We start from the raw sequence: 16,984 nt of genomic DNA on the forward strand, positions 1-16,984 counted from the left end.
GGTGACGCAATCGTAATTTTCAACGTTGGACATTTTTAGCGAACTGTGTAGATCCTGAAAACAGCCGACGCCTTTTATCATTGTAAAAACAACATACTTGAACAAAAGGTAAGCCAATATCAACTATAAAGATATCAGAATTGAATATGCCCACAAGATTAATAACTTTGAAGTACTTTTGAAATGGCGGAGGAAAAGGAGGTGAAGTGAAGTCGCGTCAACATTTTCTCGACCATAGCATAATGATTTTTTTTTTAATGCAACGACAAAACGTTCATTACTTAAGAACTTCTTAGTTGTTACATTTAAGATTTTAAAAATGACCCAGGTAGATGTTATGCACGAAGTTGCCATATAGGCTATTACAGTAGATATTGATAGATATTACAGTACAGTACACCGCCTGTTGACGATAGTATCTCCTGACCCGGTTGTTTTGTTAAGAGCCTCGGACGCTTGCGGAACGTTTTTTGGAAACATAAGGAACGTATCTTCCATATCAGAGAGAAATCAATTTGATAAAACAAAATGTTAGTTAAATTACTACACACCTTTATAGGCTTAGTGTTCCCACACCTCCAAGTATATCTCCAATATACATTGTCAATATACTTGTTTATTGAAGACATAGGTGGCCACCTGTGCTAAATAGCGCTCCGAACACCTGTGTGTAAGTGTAATTGGGGAGGAAGTGTAGTTCCTCAACTGTGGGCTTTGCACAGCTTGTGGATCTGAGCAAAACTCTACAGTAAGTGTATCTTTTTTTATTTGAAGGATTCTTTCTCGCTGATATGAAAGACAAGGGGCATATCAACATATGTTTCGAAAACCGGTTGGAAAGTCATGATTGTTGACTTTTTTTCAACTTTAAAACACAGCATCGCAATTGTATACTGAGCAAAAATATAAACGCAACATGCAACAATTTCAACGATTTTACTGAGTTACAGTTTATATAAGGAAATAGTCCATTGAAATAAATTCCTTAGGCACTAATCTATGGATTTCACATGACTGGGAATACAGATATGCATCTGTTGGTCACAAGTTGGGGTTTGGAACAGAAAACCAGTCAGTGTCTGGTGTGACCACCATTTGCCTCATGCAGCACGACACATCTACTTCACATAGAGTTGATCAGGCTGCTGATTGTGGGCTGTGGAATGTTGTCCCACTCCTCTTCAATGGCTGTGCGAAGTTGCTGAATATTGGCGGGAAATGGAACATGCTGTCGTACACATCGATTCAGAGCATCCCGCACATGCTCAATGGGTGACATGTCTGGTGAGTATGCAGGCCATGGAAGAACTGGGACATTTTCCGCTTCCAGGAAGTGTGTACACATCCTTGTGACATTGGGCCGTGCATTATCATGCTGAAACATAAGGTGATGGCGGCGAATGAATGGCACGACAATGGGCCTCAGGACCTCGTCACAGTATCTCTGTGCATTCAAATTGCCATAGATAAAATGCAATTGTATTCATTGTCCGTAGCTTATGCCTGCCCATAGCATAACCCCACTGCCACCATTTGCCAATCTGTTCACAACGTTCACATCAGCAAACTGCTCACCCACACAACGCCATACACGTGGTCTGCTGTTATGAGGCCGGTTGGACGTACTGCCAACTTCTCTACAATTATGTTGGAGACCGCTTATGGTAGAGAAATGAACATTCAATTCTCTGGCAACAGCTCTGATTTTCAGTGCTGCAGTCAGAATTGCACGCTCCCTCAAAACATGTTGTTTTTTCATGCTAGCAGTTTAATTGTCTAGTAGGCTATTTTTGGACAAGCTGCTGAATTTGATAAACCAAATTGGTTTATCAACCCTCTACCAGTTGTCTGTACAAGCACACACAGTACCTGTGCAAGTGCAGGTTCTTTATTTCACTTCTCACATTATTTTACATTATGAAGCTTACTGGTAGTCCCCAGTCACATGTTGTTATCACAAGCACACACAGACAAGAGACCGAAGCCTTTTGATTCACTCATTGTTGTGCAGCATACACCATAGCATAGTTACAGCTAAATGTTTGCAGCTAGATATAACTATTAAGTTAACTGTCTAAAATGTGTTAAATGCTCTTTGGATTGCTGACATAGTAGCTAGGTATCTATCAAGTTTCACTCCATTGATCTTCGTGCGTGCGTGCACGTGGGTGGAGTGGGATTTTTGGAGGAGCGAAAACCTTTTTGTAACATGATGTCCTTGCCGGGCTCATTCCCATTCACAAGGGGGCGATAGCAAAGTTTTTTCATTTTGTCTTTTCATTTTGTGAAAACAAGGAAGAATCGTCTTTCCTTGCTAGTTTTTTTTAAACCTTTATTTAACTTGGCAAGTCAGTTAAGAACAAATTCTTATTTACAATGACGGCCTAGGAACACTGGGTTAACTGTCTAGTTCAGGGGCAGCATCTGCACATCTATCACTCCAGTGTTAATGCTAAATTGTAATTGTAATTATTTCGCCTCTATGGCATATTTATTGCCTTACCTCCCTACTCTTACACATTTGCATACACTGTACATACAGTGGGGCAAAAAAAGTATTTAGTCAGCCACCAATTGTGCAAGATCTCCCACTTAAAAAGATGAGAGAGGCCTGTAATTTTCATCATAGGTACACTTCAACTATGACAGACAAAATTAGAAAAAAAAATCCAGAAAATCACATTGTAAGATTTTTAATACATTTATTTGCAAATTGCGGTGGAAAATAAGTATTTGGTCAATAACAAAAGTTTATCTCAATACTTTGTTATATACCCTTTGTTGGCAATGACAGAGGTCAAACGTTTTCTGTAAGTCTTCACAAGGTTTTCACACACTGTTGCTGGTATTTTGGTGGCTGACTAAATACTTTTTTTGCCCCACTGTAGATGTTTCTATTGTGTTTTTGACTGTACGTTTGTTTGTGTGTAACTCTGTGTTGTTGTTTTTGTCGCACTGCTTTGCTTTATCTTGGCCAGGTCGCAGTTAGGGTTGCCAACTGTCCCGCAATTAGCCGGGATGTCCCTTATATTGGGTTAAATTGGTTTGTCCCATACGGGACCTCCCTTGTTCCGTATATTCATCCAATCACAGTATAGTGTAAACGCGCCAATTCCTGCAAAGTAATTTCTGTTGTTGTTTGGTCGGTTTGGCAGATCAAGGAAATATGGATAAACATGCAAAAAAGACTGTGCAGCTACAACAAACAATGTGAAGCAAAAATGTTGTGGGTTAAGCCCGTCAGTGGTGACTCGACGAAAGCTTTCTGTACTTTATGCGTCGGGAATTCTCAATTGGCCATGAAGGGGAGAATGCCCTAACTCAGCATGCATCCACAGAAATGCACAAGGCCACGCTAGCTAAAGGTGCTAGCAATGTTGGTGCATTCTTCGTGATGTCTACTTCGGAAACTGACATAATTGGAAAACACCTCTCCGTTTACCAGTTATTGAGCAGTGCCAACAATCGCATTCTGAAAGCTACTTGCCCAGCTCACATAGCTCATAATGCCTGCAAGCACGCCTGCGATCAGCTGTCAGTGGATATTGAGACAATTGTTTTACAGGCACTTATCAGTATCTGCTTCCCGAAGAGAGGAACTGCGCGCATTTTTTCGCCTTTGTTGACATTGAGTGGCTTGAAATCCTGCGACATGTTTGCACACGATGGCTCTCTCTTCATCCAGCTGTCCATCGTCTCCAGCAAAGCTGGCCAGCTCTTACATCATACTTCAGGTCCCTTAGGGAGACCTGTCCTGTGGAACTTAAGAGTATTTTTGAGTATGAAGAAAAAACAGAAGCTGCTGAGAGTTATCTGTGCTTTTTCCACAAAGTGGGTGTGTTTTTGACCTACTCGTAAAAAAGCTGGAGGAAACAAAGCTCTGCATCACAGATGTTTTACGAGTAAGTCCAAAAGTTCAACATTTAAGATGCTTCAGCTGAAACAGGACAGTTTTTTTTTCTGATACCAGACCAAGCAGCTGATGGGACAAACAATTGTCAGCATGAAGGTCCAAGCAGAAACAGGACTTTGAAGTTCTATGACACTGTAATTACATACATTGACAAGTGGTTTGATTTCTCACCAGAAAATGTAATGGTGAAACTGATCGGCCTCTATGAGGAGCTCTCCTTCACTGACCAGCCTCTATGAGGAGCTCTCCTTCACTGACCTGGAGCAGGTGGTGGTTGCCCTCGAAATGACAGAGACAGTCAGTATGGACCAACTCTATAAAGAGTGTTGTACTAGCCGGGAGGAAATACAGAAAGCCAGACAGGATACCACAAAATCCACCAGTGAGAAGCAGGTGGCAGTTTACCAAAACCTAGGGAAAGCCAACTTGATCAACATGTTCAGGATTGTCTCATTTGTCCTCAGTGTGCCAGACTCAAATGCCTTTGTAGAGAGGATTTTCTGTCTGATGACCATTAAGTGGTCAGACTCAAGAAACCGATGTAGCACAGAGCTGATCAAAAATGAACTTCACATATCTGGGAACTGAGACTTGTCATGTAATGACTTCTCTCTGGCTCTGCAAGAGGACTGCTTGAATCAGTCAAGTATGTAGCCTTGGTGAGTGACTCATGCCCCTCTTTTGCATTTGAGAAGTTTTTTGCTGTAAAGGTCCCAATTGTGATTCCTTTGATAATATATTTTGAGGTTTATTCACATAAGTTTACATAATGATACAGTTTTAGTAAAGCTATAGGCTAAATGGAATATACAAATGTTTTGCCTTTCCAATTGAATAAGAATATGAATATACACTGTATATTCATTCACACAACACCATACCGCCATACCCACAACACCATACCCACACCGCCATACCCACACCGTCATACCCACACCGCCACACCGCCATACCCACAACACCATACCCACACCGCCATACCCACAACACCATACCCACACCGCCATACCCACACCGCCATACCCACAACACCATACCCACACCGCCATACCCACACCGCCATACCCACAACACCATACCCACACCGCCATACCCACAACACCATACCCAAATCAAATCAAATTTTATTTGTCACATACACATGGTTAGCAGATGTTAATGCGAGTGTAGCGAAATGCTTGTGCTTCTAGTTCCGACAATGCAGTAATAACCAACAAGTAATCTAACTAACAATTCCAAAAAACTACTGTCTTATACACAGTGTAAGGGGATAAAGAATATGTACATAAGGATATATGAATGAGTGATGGTACAGAGGAGCATAGGCAAGATACAGTAGCTGATATCAAGTACAGTATATACATATGAGATGAGTATGTAAACCAAGTGGCATAGTTAAAGTGGCTAGTGATACATGTATTACATAAGGATGCAGTCGATGATATAGAGTACAGTATCTACGTATGCATATGAGATGAATAATGTAGGGTAAGTAAACATTATATAAGGTAGCATTGTTTAAAGTGGCTAGTGATATATTTATCATTTCATTTCCCATCAATTCCCATTATTAAAGTGGCTGGAGCTTTAGAGTCAGTGTGATGTGTATGATGTCCTTGATGATCTTTATGGGAACTTAAAACTTGCTACCCTCTCCACTACTGTTCCATCGATGTGGATGGGGGTGTTCAGCCTCCTGCTGTTTCCTGAAGTCCACAATCATCTCCTTAGTTTTGTTGACGTTGAGTTTTGTGAGAGTTATTTTCCTGACACCACACTCCGAGGGCCCTCACCTCCTCCCTGTAGGCCGTCTCGTCGTTGTTGGTAATCAAGCCTACCACTGTTGTGTCGTCCGCAAACTTGATGATTGAGTTGGAGGCGTGCATGGCCACGCAGTCGTGGGTGAACAGGGAGTACAGGAGAGGGCTCAGAACGCACCCTTGTGGGGCCCCAGTGTTGAGGATCAGCGGGGAGGAGATGTTGTTGCCTACCCTCACCACCTGGGGGCGGCCCGTCAGGAAGTCCAGAACCCAGTTGCACAGGGCGGGGTCCAGACCCAGGGTCTCGAGCTTGATGACGAGCTTGGAGGGTACTATGGTGTTGAATGCCGAGCTGTAGTCGATGAACAGCATTCTCACATAGGTATTCCTCTTGTCCAGATGGGTTAGGGCAGTGTGCAGTGTGGTTGAGATTGCATCGTCTGTGGACCTATTTGGGCGGTAAGCAAATTGGAGTGGGTCAAGGGTGTCAGGTAGGGTGGAGGTGATATGGTCCTTGACTAGTCTCTCAAAGCACTTCATGATGACGGATGTACCCACAACACCATACCCACACCGCCATACCCACAACACCATACCCATACCACCATACCCACACCGCCATACCCACAACACCATACCCACACCGCCATACCCACAACACCATACCCACGCCGCCGTGGCACCGTGCACTGGCACGCCACCTTTTGTCCCTTATTTGGTAGTGAGAACGTTGGCAACCCTAGTTGCAGTTGTAAATGAGAACTTCTTCTCAACTGGCCTACCTGGTTAAGTAAAGGTGAAATAAATACATCAATTCCCATATCAACTAAAAATAGAATGCCATCATGTTTTGGTCACTGGAGGAAAAAAGCACATGGCTAGCTCGTTGGCTACAGCAGGTTCTACCATTTCATAATGATAACTAGTTATTACTTTTAAACTAAATACCTTTTTGGGTGGATTCTTGTTGTTTGGTTTACTGTTTCAACAGTCGCTAAGATTATATTGGGTTATCAATGCAAAATAGGTTACTTTAATGTGGGGATGGGCATTTGACATTTTTGGGTACTCAGTTTTTTTCAACACAAGGCCTGCGCTGGAAAGAAATGTGTGCGTATTTATCTATAGGCCTGTGTCAACATGCCTAATTTATCATAACCATTACAGATAACAAATCCGAATTGCTAAATTGCCCCATATAAAGTACCAATCAAATGTTTAGACTCACCTACTCATTCCAGGGTTTTTCTTTATTTTTTAAAACTATTTTCTACATTGTAGAATAATAGTGAAACCATCAAAGCTATGAAATAACACAAATGGAATCAATCATGTAGTAACCAAAAAAAAGGTTAAACAAATCAAAATATATTTTATATTTGAGACTCTTCAAAGTAGCCACCCTTTGCCTTAATGACAGCTTTGAACACACTTGGCGTTCTGTCAAGCAGCTTCATGAGGTAGTCACAAATGCACATTTGTACAACCAGCTTCACAAATGCACATGTAGAAATGGAACACTAGAGGCAAAGCAAATTAACATGGTCTTCAAGACAAAATAAATAAAACAATTGGGACAAAATGGAACTGTGATCTCTGGCTAAAGAACGAGCTTTGACGTTATAGCCTATAGATCAGATCAAGGAGCCAAGCGACAACACTGCCCCCACTGTGGAAGGAATGATACAGCGTGTCTTCATTTTCGGGTAGTAAAAAAGTAAGTAAAAAGCCGGAGCCTATTACAAAGATACGCCCCTTTTTTGATGAAAAATTACATTGCAACACTCTGAATCGTATGTCTGCGTAGAGCTTGTAGTAAGCTTAAGTGGTTAGCATTTTGCAATCAAGCTCCTCTTGGTAACAGAAGAGAATCCCCTCCTGGATCAAGAGGCTTGCTGTCTTAATATTTGTTTGAGTAGCATTTTTGAGTTATTTGTATAACTGTATGAGCTGGGATGTCTGTACTCCAAATAGTTTGTGTAAAAGGTTTGCATGTTAGCATTTAGCTAGCATTTGCTATGGGATTATACATGTACTTGTTAGCATTGAAAACCTTCTGATTGGAAATAGCGCCTCTGTTGTTTTTTATTGCCGGTATTACGGTATGGCACAAAGTCGGTATGATGGCACAAGGTCGGTATGGGGGGGAGGTTATACTTGCCTAACATATGGAATTTTTTTAAGATGGACATACCATGTATCATTTAGCTATCTGATTTAGAATTTAAGGACCCTGTAGGTATAAAAGAAATACATATATTTACAAATTATTTGATAAAATATAGAATTTGCCCATATAAACACATTAAATGACACGTTCATAAATGGCAAAACAGAGAGTCAAAATATGTATCATAAGGAATACGATATTGAAGTGTATGTCTTATATCTATGAGATATAAGAAAGCTCAGATTTCTTATTTTTTACATTTATTTTTAACACATATTTAACCCATTCATTTTTTAATCTGTCTGGCACCAGTGGGACAGTAGCATCCCACCTGTGCATTTGGATCCAGTGAAAGTGCAAACAAAAATCTCATAATTAAAATTCCTCAAACATACAAGTATTATACACCATTTTAAAGATAAACTTCTTGTTAATCCAGCCACAGTGTCTGATTTCAAAAAGGCTTTACGGCAAAAGCACACCATGCGATTATGTTAGGTCAGCGCCTAGCCACAGAAAACCATACAGCCATTTTCCAACCAAGGAGAGGTGTCACAAAAGACAGAAATAGCGTTAAAATGAATCACTAACCTTTGATGATCTTCATCTGATGGCACTCCCAGGTCTCCATGTTAGACAATAAATGTTAGTTTTGTTCGATAAAGTTAATCTTTATGTCCAAATACCTTTTTGTTTGCGCGTTTAGTCCAGTAATCCAAATGCACAAGGCGCGGGCACTAAGTCCAGACGAAAAGTCAAAAAAGTTCCATTACAGTTTGTAGAAACATGTGTATAGAATCAATCTTTAGGATGTTTTTACCATAAATCTTCAATAATATTCCAACCGGACAATTACTTTGTCTTTAGAAATTAAAGGGAACGGAGCTCGCGCCCACTGCTGTGCGCGTGACTAAACTCAAGGCTTTCAGCCAGACCACTGGTTCAAACAGCTCTTATTCGCTATCCTTTCACTTTAGAAGCCTGAAACAACGTTCTAAAGACTGTTGACATCTAGTGGAAGCCTTAGGAAGTGCAATCTGACCCCATTTACACTGTATATTGAATAGGCAATCACTTGAAAAACTACAACCTCAGATTTCCCACTTACTGGTTGGATTCTTCTCAGGTTTTGCCTGCCAATAGAGTTCTGTTATACTCACAGACATCATTCAAACAGTTTTAGACACTTTAGAGTGTTTTCTATCCAAATCTACGAATAATATGCATATCCTAGCCTCTGGGCCTGAGTAGCAAGCAGTTTACTCTGGGCACTCGTTTCATCCGGACGTGAAAATACTGCCCCCTACCCCAAAGAAGTTAACTGATACCTGGTTACCTTCAGAAGAGTCCTGTGACACTTGTGGGGGTTGTAGAACAAAACAGAGAACAGCATTAGTGGCGATTAAAAAGTGAGTATACACAATGCCTACTGAAAAGAATAGTGGGTATACAGCGTTTTTCCCCTACTACACCACTGGGCTAAAGTCTTCCACTCAGGGACCAGACGCGAACCTGATGAAATGACTAAGAGAAGCAATGTCCTTCTCTATGTCTATGATTCATTTTTAATCCCAAAGTAAATAGGTGTTGTCTTTCTGGCGGGTGAAGGATGTGTTGCTATGCACAGAGGCCTTCACCCCCTCTGATACCCTGTGTCATTCACTCATTGAGACATTCATTTTTTGATTCCCATGAGTTGCTTGCAAGGCACTGAATGAATGCCTCGTAACAGTGCTCTGTGAGGGACTGGGGGGCCCAGAAGGCGTACTGGTGTGTTTAATTATCCAGGTCCTGCAAAAGATGGATCCCTTGGCTGTCCTTACTCAAGCCTCTGGTATTCTGCTAATCTGAGTGGGTGTATATGAGTCAGTGGTCATTGTGTGTCTGTGTGTATCCATCCTGAATCTTTTCAGCAGTTCCTCTATTTGTTCCTTTCTTTGTTGTATCCTCTACAGTCTACATTCACTCCCCAGAATCTAGCTGCCATTTTTGGATCCCCTTTGCACCCCTCCCCCGTTCCTGTCCTTTCTGCCCCCACATTCTCTCACTCCTCCAAGATTCCAACTGTCCCCCACCCCTCTGCTCACTGAGTATCATGCTCAAGTTTTTCATGCATGTGTTTTCGATAGGGAGTCGACAGGTCCCTTAAGCACAATTACATTGTCACATTGACAGTTAGGCCGGGGCCTACATTGTTATAACAAAATTGTTACATTGCTGTAATAACACAACATGGAGAAATAACTAACTGAATCTGCACACAGTTTACCGAATGCTGAGCACAGCTGGGGGAGGACTTACTTTATCTATCACAATGACTGGTCCCTATGGTCAGAGTGGTTTTCTGGGCTGTGGAGTGCAGCTCTACAACCTATCATTAGCCTGTAGTTTTCATAGTTTAACCTCTTCAAGAGTTTTTTAAGAGGGCAAATTACTTGTGTGAGTGACCCATCAAGGCCAGAGGATGTAGGCTAATCCCAGGTTAGAAAATTATAACATTCACTCTGTTTATTAAGCGATTTGATACAAGAGTTGGCTGTTTGACATGTCCAAATGTGGTCCCTGAGTTTCCTTGCCCTTTAGTGGCTCTGTTCTGAGTAGTTTGTTGTTCCTCTCTCAAAAAAAGAGGAAACCAAAAAAGGAACTGAGATTTTCCCAACCTCAAAAAGGAGGCCGACCTTATCCCTGCTATAAATTAAAACCTCACAATTCTCACATGTAATCCTCATGGGTCATTCTGATGTTTTATTTATTCAAATGATTATAATAAGAAGGGGAAACATCAGGGGCTAAAAGGTTGGGAGTTCAACACACCATAACTAAAAATCATATATTATAGATTATACAGACAGAGGGGATTGATAGCAGCATCATTGATTTATGGGAGCACATAACTTTGGTTATATGTAGAACAGAACCATGGTGTTCCTGTTGACATGATTGATGCGACTACTCTGGCAGGATGGAACCAAGTGGCTTATTCATGCATCATCGTTTGCTTGGTATTTGACCCTGAGTGTGTTTTAAGAGCATAACCCTGAACCTTGACCCCTTTCTGCAGCCCCAACACAGCACAATGAGAGGCTTAAAGTGTGGCCAAAGAGTATAACATAGTCTAGTAAATAACTAACACGTGGCCCCTTACTTTGGGGAATTAGATCTTCAGGGTTTGTTGTTTTGGGTCCCAAATGAACATTTGGAAAGTTAAGACAGGTTAGATTTGGACAGTGTTGAGTGCGCTTGTTAATAATGTGCTCTAATTTTCCTATTATTTAAGGACGGTGAAAATGGGACAGAAAGACACTGAGCATGAGTGAGAGAAAGTGCAGAAAGAGCAAGACAGCCCTGCTGCTGCAGGGAAAAGAGGGAGGGGGAATGTGGGGAAGTGAGATGGATTTCCCGTAAATCACCATCAGCCAATCACAGCTCCTACCCAGGTTGGCAGTGGGCCAGTGGGATCAAGCGACACCAAGCAACCGAGATACACAGCAAGATTACAGAGTGAAGTAGAGAGAGTGAGAGACTTGAACGAGACCTATATTACAGAGCGTGAGTTATTATTTGTAAGGATAGGGGTATATGCGAGCAGAATATTTGACTTCAGTTTAGTTTAGTGAAAAACGGATAACCAGAAGAGACTGCAGACCTGCCTCTGTCGGTAGGTCTATGTTTCCTTCCTCAATGTCTATTTTTCCATCCAGTTCTTTGTCAAAGGGCCTGTTCTTACTACCACCCCACTTGATTTCAGTTGGGGTGTGGTGCTGTGTTTTGGAGGAGGGGTACGTGTGCGGGTCTCTCGCTTTAGCAGGAAGTGATGATCAGTGAATGAGAAAGCTGGTGTGCCTGGTCAGAGTCTGGGTGAGACAAAGTGTGTGGAGGAGGGGACAGAGAGATAGACAGGAAAGTGGAGAGTAAGAATAACAATAACGAGGCTATATACAGGGGGCACCAGTACCGAGTCAGTGTGCGGGGGTACAGGTTAGTTGAGGTAATCTGTACATGTAGGTGGGGTCGAAGTGATTATGCATAGATCACAAACAAACAAACAGCAAGTAGTAGCAGTGTACAAAAGGGGGGTCAATGTAAATTGTCCGGAGGCAATTGTATTAATTGTTCAGCAGCGTAGTTGAGTATTTGCTTGGCATTTACCCAGGCAGTCAACCTGAGCTTGGTGTGTCATAAAGGGAACAGGGCACCTGTCTAAGGGAAGATCAAAAGTGAGGGGGAAAGATAAAACTCCTGTGAAGTGCTGGCACACTGATGCAACATGCAGCAACCCTATAGCTCTGCAGCTCTAAGCTTACAGTGTTCACTAAGCAGGCCAAGGTCCAAAGCCTCTCTGGCATTTCTCTACTGAATTAATGCTCAGATCAGAGGGGTTTTCATTTGAATGACATACTCCATGCTTGATGCTTGTTAACTGACAATAAATACAGGAATACATCATACACCTATATACTATTGTTGTACAAACATAAACTATGCCATGTTTGACCAGTCTAGCTCATTGCATGTTATCTCAGCAGTTTTCATGTGTATTTTATTTCGCATAGAGGCTGTCAGAGAGTTTCAACTTAAGGTGTACATCTTGGCAGGGGTTGTGCAACATTGTTTTGTGCTGCTCGACCTATATTGCACCCTCCAACACACACTCCTTCTATTCTGTGGAACTGAGGCAGGCCTGTTCCTTGAACATGCATGCCATGTAGCAGTCTTCACAACACAACTACTTCCTGGTGTTAACTACACAGTTGTAACTGTCAAAACAAGGCCCGTGATCGAGTTTCCTGTTTCATTCGCTCACCGCAAAACATGAAGTTTCAGCAGAGAAGGAGTTGCGATCAAGTTTCTGTGTCAAGCATACACTTCCTCCATGTTGAGAAAGTGATGTGTTTCAAATCAAATCAAATTTATTGGTCACAAGAAAAATATTTGCTTTCGAACTTTGGAACAAGGCGCAATACAAGGCAGAGATAAACAATTACTAGATTGACTTGTTTCGCCGCCACACAAAGCCGGCCATTGTTCTGTTCTTAGCAGGTGCAAAGTTCAGTTGACATGAGGAAGGCTCTTTCCAGAAGTGAATAAGCTATACTGGAGTTTTTGATAACCCACTCGATGTCCCTGCAATCACAAGCTCTGCTCTGCTCTCTGCTAATGGACAGGTGTGAGGATCACTTAGATCAGGTAGTTGTGGAGATGTGCTTCAAATGAAGTGCTGTACACTGAGCTGTTCAAGGACGGACCGTTTTGAATAGTTCAACCAACAGCGAAGTTAGTAAACAGGATAAGACCATGTTTTATTCTGAATTGACATCATTTTCTGTTTCCTTTTCCAGCAGGTGAGATGGCAGTGAGGCAAAGGATCTTTAACTCGACCAGACCGTTCTCAGGGTCACCCCAAATAGAGCTGAAGGGGTCTTACCCAAGCCTCCCCAGCCCAGAAGACAGGACGAGTGACGAGGAGGGGAAGGAGAGCAAAGGGGACTTCATGCCTTGTTTAAAACCCAGAATAATTAAAGTCCTAACGAAGGGCACAGCAGAACAAGTGGGTGAAGCAGGTCCACTGAACTATCAGAAGAACTCGTTCATAGCCCAGGCTGAATGTGAGTATACTAAGGAGGGCAATACTAGTTTTGATAGGGTTAATTGCAGAGAGAGAGAGAGAATGGCACCAAGCTAACACCTGCTGTCTGTGCTTCCCCAGGTGAAACCCAAGACTCCCAGCAGTTCAGCCCTTCCTGCTCCGAACGCTCCTTTGTTGCATCCCCCAACTGCTTAATCAACCGGTATGACCTCACTTATCCCTCCATAACACACTCCATCATTATCTCTTCTTACAACTCTCTCAATCTTTGGGTTTCTTCTTTAGCTACAAAGCATTGGTAAACCACTAATGTCTTCTTACAGTTTGGGTTTTCGTGACAGTACTGCATTCACACAGGCATTGCTGTTGTCTTCCACAGGGACTCATCAGAGCACAACAATGTGGCGTGTTCCTCCGCAGCCTCCAACCAGGACCAACCAGGCTCCCCGGCCCACCGCTCACCCAGGAAGAAGCCAAGGAAGAAACAGAAGAGGAAGGAGAAGAAAGAGGAGCAGAGGGAGACAGGGAAGCAGAGACAGAGACGTAGAGTACCTTCTGGTGTCCCTGAGCAGGAGACCCAGACTGGCAGTTCTCCTCAACTGATCCAGACCCAGGTAAGATGAGCACTCTAACCTGTAACATCCTACCGTCAGACACAAAATGGATGACGTTGAACTCTAGTTGAACTTGAAGTGCCTTTCTTGTGATTCATAGTCTGTAGTATGAACCGTAGACAGTCTCATATAGTGTTTGAGCTTCTATCAGCAAACATCCTAGCACAAACATTAGCTTTCCAACCGCGAGGAAGTGATTCAGAGAACTCTTGACTGTCTGAGACAAAACTTCCATTCAGGTGTCCATAGTCTTGAAGCCTCACCCACACAGATAGGTGTTTGTGTCAGTATCATTACCTGGAGGTGAAAGCTCTTTCCTGGCAGACAGTCACCTTTAATCACCTGGTGGTGGGTTTGTCTTTTTCCCCTTTAGCAGGACGCTTCAGAGCACCAAAGTAACATCAGCACTTCATACAGTAGCAGTATCCCGAGTTTAGAGGCGCATGACACAAGACGCCCCCCTTACCCCCTCCAGGACTGCAACAGGGGCCCCAGCCATTCCCACCTCTACTGGGGCCCCCAGGTGTTTAGCCCCCCCTCCAACCTCTCCACCTATGGGCAGGAGAGTGACTCAGACTCTCCTCTCAGCAGTGTGGGAGACTGTTCGTTAGCCCTAGCAGGGCTCAGGGGCAGTGTCAGTCAGGAGGACCGATGCTACGCAGGTCCCTTCTGCAAAGACTTCTGCAAAGATGTGGAAAGAGATGTCAGGGAGAAGGAGGGAGAAGTCTCAGAGACTGACACCAACGAGGGCCTGATCTTCAATAAGGTAACTTTCCAGACTGCAGTAGTTATCGATAAATGCGGTTGTTTACTTGTGGCTTTTTCTGATTCCTCCTTATTAACTCAGCCAATTGATCTCTCTCATTTCCTATTAGAATATTCAGCCTGTGAATTATGAGTACAGGGAGGGGAAGGACTACAGCCTCTGCAAGTCTATCAACACAGGGTCATACGGGGAAGTGCACAGTGTGCAAGACAACAGAACACACTTCAGATTTGGCGCCAAAAAGGTACAACAGCACTTACACTCTATGTGTATACATTATCTGTGTGTTATCTCTCACTATTGATAACTATTGAACTCTCTTCTCCCTCTCCTTCCTCCCAGATTCTCCTGAAGAGTTTTAGTAGTGAGGAAGTGGGTACGTGGAGTGCCCTGAAGTCTCCTCGCGTGGTGGAACTCTTCGGAGTGATCAGAGAGGGGCCCTACGTCGTCCTCTTCATGGACCTCAAAGCTGGTGAGCTATACACTATACTGTACCTCGATCTCAGGCAGTGACCTAGACGCTAGTTATGTGCTGGCTAGCTGTTTGTTCACCCTCACCCACCCGCAATAGCTAATAACCCATCCGCAACCACAAGACTATATGTGATAAAGTGACAATCTGAGGCCTGCACCTGACACTAACCCGCTATAATATAGAAAAATTCTGTAGGCTACAGTCAAAGACAATATCATTATTTTTTTGACAAGGGATTTTTTCCTGATTTTAGATATGTTTCAGCTTATAATTTCCAACATTTTGGTAGACTATTTGTTGGTCAACTATAATTAGATACATGCAGCTTCTCTTCTGTCATTATATGTTGCCCTCAAAGACTAAATGAACCCCTGCTCACCAGATTGTCATAAATCAATAGAATGAATGCTTTAATCTAGTTGACATCGGTAGAGTTTTTCTCTGTCATCTTCTTTCGTGGAGCAAAAACGTTTAGAGACCAAAAAATAATTGAAAGGAGAACGATTTTCTGTGCTAAATTTCCAAATGACATCAGTTTGACCGGTTGTAAGGAAGTAGAAAGCTGTGAAAAACAACCCAACATGTTTTTGATAACATTTCAATTTGGCTTGGATGCATATTTTACGTGGTTGAAATACTATCAGCATTTATGATGCTGATAAAGATAGATACCATCTGTAGAGGTACTAACTGAGCATTTGCATTCTCTCAAGATGCTGAAAGAAAGAAATCATATTTCTCCACTCCTGTTCCTGAGTCAGAATTTTGCCTACATTTGGTGTATCATTTTACTGCAAGAAATCCTTAATTTTGCAGGAGTTAATATTAAGGCTATGTGAGGTTATAGACCTACAGTCAGTGTCCAGATTTCAGTTTCCATTCAACCCATCGGAACAGTAGGCTACAGTTCCCTTGAACTTCCCTATTTGAAGTCCTCTTTTTGTGACTGTTGAATTTGAATAGCTCCTCACAATCATCACACTTTTACCACTTCACCAAATATTTTCCCAACATGACTTTTCTGGCCCTCCTTTCTCTTTATCTTCAACATTGCAAAGCTTTTCTCTTGTTGAATTTAAATTACTGGATTGACGTAAACTTTTTGGCCCGTTTCCAAAACCATGTGGTTATTGACATGTACGCTATTTGGCATATGTACAGTTAGACCCCTAGGTTTATGCACTAATGCATGATAGCATAAAATAATTAAACAACAACCTCAATGTAGCCTATAGATATAAATTGCGCAGGAATTATACATTTATGGATTTTTTTACAGGTATTGTTTCTCATTATTCAACCTGCCCGCACGCTACCCACCCATCCTTCATCCACACAATATTTAATAACCCTAAACCCGTCCAGGTTATGAGTCAACCAGGGTATCACTACTAGACACGTCTGTTAAGAGTTTCTCGAAGGATGCCTCAAATCACCGCTATGATTTTGAGGTGATTTTCCATCACCCACTGACCCCTCCTGCCCTCTTCTCTATTATCTGCTTCTAGGCTCTGTGGGTCAGCTTATTAAAGAGAGTGGTCGGCTACCTGAGGACCTGGCCCTGCACTACCACTGTCAGGTCCTTGAGGCGCTGGAACACCTGCTGAAGAGACGAGTGCTGCATCTGGACATAAAGGGTAGGCCGAGACATGAGATAATGAAAATGGCTGACTTATGAACAAAACCACAGCAGAAGGTT

The 16,984-nt window shown here is 42.5% G+C and overlaps 2 protein-coding genes across 4 annotated transcripts in view; both read left to right on the forward strand.

Moving 5' to 3' along the window:
- The window catches only part of LOC112245989 (rRNA methyltransferase 2, mitochondrial-like), a 227,643-nt gene that overhangs the window by 19,077 nt on the left and 191,582 nt on the right, over positions 1-16,984 (forward strand). The gene's annotated exons all lie outside the window — the stretch shown is intronic.
- Positions 1-16,984, forward strand: part of LOC112226021 (mitogen-activated protein kinase kinase kinase 14) — a 22,282-nt gene continuing 5,298 nt past the window's right edge. Inside the window, 8 exon segments of the mRNA XM_024390207.2 lie at positions 1-108; positions 13,183-13,449; positions 13,551-13,632; positions 13,810-14,044; positions 14,418-14,810; positions 14,920-15,054; positions 15,153-15,282; positions 16,794-16,922. Coding sequence (XP_024245975.1) covers positions 13,191-13,449; positions 13,551-13,632; positions 13,810-14,044; positions 14,418-14,810; positions 14,920-15,054; positions 15,153-15,282; positions 16,794-16,922 — 1,363 coding nt within the window. The 5' untranslated portion in view covers positions 1-108; positions 13,183-13,190.

The sequence above is a fragment of the Oncorhynchus tshawytscha genome, linkage group LG09 (genome assembly GCF_018296145.1).
Source record: "Oncorhynchus tshawytscha isolate Ot180627B linkage group LG09, Otsh_v2.0, whole genome shotgun sequence".
Lineage (NCBI taxonomy): Eukaryota > Metazoa > Chordata > Actinopteri > Salmoniformes > Salmonidae > Oncorhynchus > Oncorhynchus tshawytscha.